The sequence below is a fragment of the Sphaeroforma arctica genome (genome assembly GCF_001186125.1).
Source record: "Sphaeroforma arctica JP610 unplaced genomic scaffold supercont1.912, whole genome shotgun sequence".
NCBI classification, from domain to species: domain Eukaryota; class Ichthyosporea; order Ichthyophonida; genus Sphaeroforma; species Sphaeroforma arctica.
Genome location: NW_014039646.1, coordinates 16,982 through 22,006, shown reverse-complemented (window position 1 = coordinate 22,006; position 5,025 = coordinate 16,982). Strand labels below are relative to the sequence as shown.

Sequence of the window (5,025 nt, the reverse complement as noted above, 5' to 3'; positions counted from 1 at the left end):
ATATGTATATGGCCACGTTTTAACTCAATCAGCATGATTTAAATCCCACTCTAATAACCGCATACTATTTGCGATACACTGTGCCTTTTCCTGTATGACACCGGTATCCTTAACCATCAAGCCTATTCTAGCGTGCCCACACGTTAGTGACTGAATAGTGCTCTACATAGTTCATATGCAGACGTAGCACTTCGAAATACAATCATGCCCATTCGTATACAGTTGCACACATACATTCATCATTCTCTCAATACGACACCATGCTATGCTCAACCGGTATTTGGGGATTTGATACTCACACGGTACGACGGTTCCGATTCTGAGATGTCTCGTTTTTTGTTTCCCCCAACATGCAGGACGTGTCTGTGACTGATGAGTAGACAACCCGGTTACAGCGCACCTATACGCCTAGTATACCAATACTAATAGACCGAGAAGTGTATCGCTAATAAAATGATTAAGAACTCCTCCGTACATCCGGTTCATCACTGTGGACTAGTTAACTGAAGCATGCACCATTGATACATCGGCAGTGAGCGGGTGCCACGCCTGGTAGGTCTGAACCAGTGGGTCAAATAGTGGGTTACAGCCACATCCATAAGAAGACATACTTGTTTGCAGGACGAACGGCGACACTAGTTGCCAATGCATGTCATGCAGAGAAAGCGACAACGGACAGCTACTACGGCTACCAACCCAATGTTTAATAGGCTACGAAACCAGTACTTAATAGGTTGCTAAACCAATATCTGATAGGCTACTAAGCCAATATTTAATAGTGCATGGGGTCCACGACGTTGGAAACAACTCGACTGATCGAGAACACCAGAGCACACCCAAGTACAAGTACATCGGTCAAAAACTCAATCATCTGTAACACCTAGTAGACCAAAGGTTGAGGACTGTGTATGAAAAGACTAGACAATTGATATGGGAATCTAGTGTTAACCGTACGTCGATACTGGTCCATGTAGAATAAAAGTAATACATATCAACGAAAAAGAACGGACGAACTCCTCTTGTAGATCAACGCTAGGAGATCAATACGTGGAAGGTAAATAACCGACAAAAGACAGTAGTGTATACTTGGTAGTTTAATACTAGGGTATCAACACGTACAACACATAAATGACAAGGGATGCATCTTAACAACTGAAGACATGTCTGTGCTATTTGCTTACAGTTTATTGAACCAAGGTAGCTTCACACAATACGAGCGTGTAAGGTGGAATTACTGTCCGTCTGTATATCTTTTTTTTGCAACAAACGACGCAAGCACCTGACTGTGGTTCGTGCAATGTCGCCCATAGCCTCCTATGAGAAGAAGACAGGCTGTGAGACCCACAGTCCTATAATGAGTTGTTATCCTATACTCTCCTCGAGAATGGTAACCGGTAAATAAGTAAATATATGTTGTCGCATATAAAGCTACGACACTCCCTTTAATTATAAACCCTAAATGAAAAACCCTACCTACTGAAGCTTTGATGACGCAAACAAAATCGAAATATAAAAAGCTCGACATTGTTTATAAAAACATACGAACATACGTAAATATCAAGTGTTTGTGTATGTATACTTCTGTATTTATGTACGGACACGTACTCGGCTGATGTACACTTTTGTACATATGTACATGCACATATTTATATACACTCACTATGAAAAGTATTATATATCGATGCGCAGGATTGCTTGTCATATGACATGGAATACTTTCATGGTGATGTCATAGAATATTGAAAAGGATTCAATCAGCGGTACCTGTCGAGGGGGTATACGGAGTTGAGATTTGTAGTATAATAGCGAACAACACAGCACGGCACCAGATTTATTATTATTCTTATTTAAGAATTGTGAACTGCTAAGTGGATAGAAAGCTAGCACGGGAAGGATATAATATGATAACACGGAAAGCGAAGGATTAAGTGAACTAATGACTGTCGTCACGCCACGTAGTCATACTTGTACGTGGGACCGTTCTGCATTGAGAGCATTTAACTCAGCAACAAACTCCGACGAACTATTGCTGGGGAGTGAGAGTATCTGTAACGGTTGACGTTATCATCGCATCTGACCACACATACAAACAAGCACAAACAAATTACACACGTGCCACTGTGCACACATATATCACGCGTCCACATACAAACTCGCACACACTCACTCTCTCACTCATTGCACTGCATCCAGATATTCATATGCACATGATATTTGAATATACGCATGTGATATAAATAGGTCTCTATTTTGGTCAACAGAATGGGCAGACCTACACGGAGCACGCACACGGCAGTGAAATTGGTCCTCTGCACTGTCGAGCTACCTTCAGATATTTTACTCCGCATATTTTATTTTCTACCACAGACAAGCCTATTCACAATCGCACAGGTGTGTAAACGATGGCACAACTTAACTATGTCACACGATTTGTGGACACAGATCGACCAAAACGTGTTGAACAGATGGTACGCACTGAAGCGGCATCGTACCATAGAAGACTTCTATACGTTCTTAGAGCACCCGCGCTTTGCACGTCTGGAACACTTGGCGTTTCCAAGGGATCTCAAATTCGGGGAGTTTCCCCTCTACGGAATTCTTCCCAACGGTGAACTGACTTCCGATACACTCTCAGAGAAGATCGTGGGTACTACTTTCGCGGATTACCAAACACACAACACAAAAGCGCTTGTGGAGCGCTTGGCGAGTCAGTGTAAATATATCGAAACCTTAAACCTGTGTAATAGCCGGTTTGGAGTTGGAGATATGTGGAATTTCATTCATCTTCCCAATCTGAGTCGAATCGTGGCTCCTTTTATTTCAAAGATTTCGAGTGGTCCAACGGCGGACATTGTGTCGCATTTGGGTAACCAATTAACGGATCTAAGGTTTGCCTACGACCCCAAAATAAGTGGCCATGCCGGCACTGTGCTATTAAGACTGGTTGCGGAGCATTGCCCGAATTTGAGGGTTTTGTGCATCGCTCTGAAGCAAGAGTTCCGAAACCTTTACCACAAAGTACCCCCAGGACGCTACTCGCCTATTAGTGACGAACTGTTGGAAGTCGTGAATCAGTGTACGTTACTGAGACGGTTGTGTCTCATAGGCGTTGAAACCTCTGATAAACTACTCGCGCACATATACGCGAGAAGATGTGTGAATGAACTGCTGCACTTGGAAAGATTGGATGTTGGGCTCAGAGAGATGCATAATATGGCGAGGGATGTTCACAAAGGGTTGACAGATATGGGACTGTTAGTGACACATACAGAATATGCCAGTGTAGACGCGAGTGTGTTCTTCGGTAGAAACGCAGAAACGCAGAATTGAGCTTCGACGGAGAGAATACGATAGGTATAGGTATATATCGAAGGATTGGAGGTGTGGGACGGTAAAATGGTCTGGTATAATAATAAAAATATCATTAGAACCTATGCGAGACGCGAGACGCGAGACACTCAGAACTCTTAATTGCCAAAGCCCAAATACCATCTATTAAAACGATACCAATATATAATACAGACACGTGGGATGCGACAGCATACTATTATCTCTACTAGAGAGGCGCTGAAGAGTGAAAACACATGCGGCGTCACGCCATATTCGTATCGATAATGAAATACCTGTAGACTGGTCACTGGTATGTATTTACATAGCTCTAAGCTCACAAGTACATTCTTGATGATTCGTGGATGTTCGTGACTTCGTGCCTCACGGTTAAAATATCTCTTGTCCAAAGGTCCAACCGCGCATATTGATCCGATTCAGGACCACTTCGGACTTCTGGTCCTTTCCTCAATACGTTATGGGTATACAGAATAAAAATTGAACTTTAACGCCTATTCTGATGTCATAAACTTTATAACGGTTTCGACGCTCAAATATGCCCAACGAAAACCTGAAACGACGGAAATTCCGACCAATTATATGCCTTTATAATTTGTGATGATGCAGCAATTTCTAAATCCCAACTCACAGTGTATTCTGACTACCAGCCCCAGCCTCCCCCAGGCCCCAGCCCCCAGCCCCAGGGCTTCCTCTGTACGATTTTTAAACACGGTCACACAATCACGCATACAGCCGACAGTCATACACACATAACGCAGCAGACATAGCCTGCACAGAGCAGGAGACGCACAATAACAAAATATTACATATAATAACCACACTAGCATCAGAGGATTCTGTGCCATTAAGAGAGTTCAATAAACAAATATTGATGGAGATCCTAGCCCGTTGTGAGATGCCCTTCCAAGTAGCACCCTACGCATCGGCGCTTGTGATTACAGTGGCTATAGCTGAGGAGTACAGAAACGAGGGAAGAGAGCTTCTTCTTCACCTGGTCTAAAGGTAGGGGTTTCCATTTCGGTGAACCTGATGGCCTGGCAATGAATCTTAACCTGTGCAACGTTGGTATGTATATCATCGCATATTGAGGCACTGTTCAGTCCCGCAACTCCAGCGTTTACTGCATTAGTGTCTGAGGGTCAAGTAGTGAACGTAACACGAAATGACTTAGCACATCCATCGAGGAAACCGGTTATTAATGAACAATCAAAGGTAGACAACAAACTACACGAAAAACACAGCACTGAAGACTGCTGTATTGTGGATCAATAAATGAATTTTGAGCTATGAATTAACACCTCTGCGCGTACGTATATATGCTGTTATCTATATTAGTACCCTTGTATATATCGATGTTGTAATATTAATACTTCTACGCGCATATGTACATGCTATTGTATGTAGTAAAATACTTGTACCTGTTTATGTTGTAGTTAGTATGATGTCATACCCGATCCGATCTAAGTAATACTTTGCTAAATGAACCATCAAAATATATATGTTGAGCTACACATAATTAGGCGGGAATGTGTGTATATGTGCTATTTATTTACAACTTATTCAGAGCACTCTATATTACTAGTTCGGTTTTAGTTCTATGTTTCAGTACTGCGAGATGTGCACACCCGATCCAATCAAAGTAATATACCAATAAATACATGAGTTGCGCCTGTCGCA

General features: G+C 42.4%; 2 protein-coding genes across 2 annotated transcripts in view; both read left to right on the top strand.

The window, feature by feature from the left end:
- The window catches only part of SARC_09228 (hypothetical protein), a gene marked incomplete at its 5' end in the record, with an annotated part of 7,299 nt that extends 6,831 nt beyond the window's left edge, over window positions 1-468 (top strand). The window contains one exon of the mRNA XM_014296771.1: window positions 357-468. Coding sequence (XP_014152246.1) covers window positions 357-380 — 24 coding nt within the window. The remainder of the gene's footprint in view (window positions 1-356) is intronic.
- Window positions 469-1,577: 1,109 nt separating this feature from the next.
- Window positions 1,578-3,631, top strand: SARC_09227 (hypothetical protein). Its single transcript, XM_014296770.1, has one exon. It carries the CDS (start codon window positions 2,263-2,265, stop codon window positions 3,328-3,330), a length of 1,068 nt encoding a protein of 355 aa, XP_014152245.1. The 5' UTR covers window positions 1,578-2,262; the 3' UTR covers window positions 3,331-3,631.
- The last annotated feature ends 1,394 nt before the right edge of the window (window positions 3,632-5,025 follow it).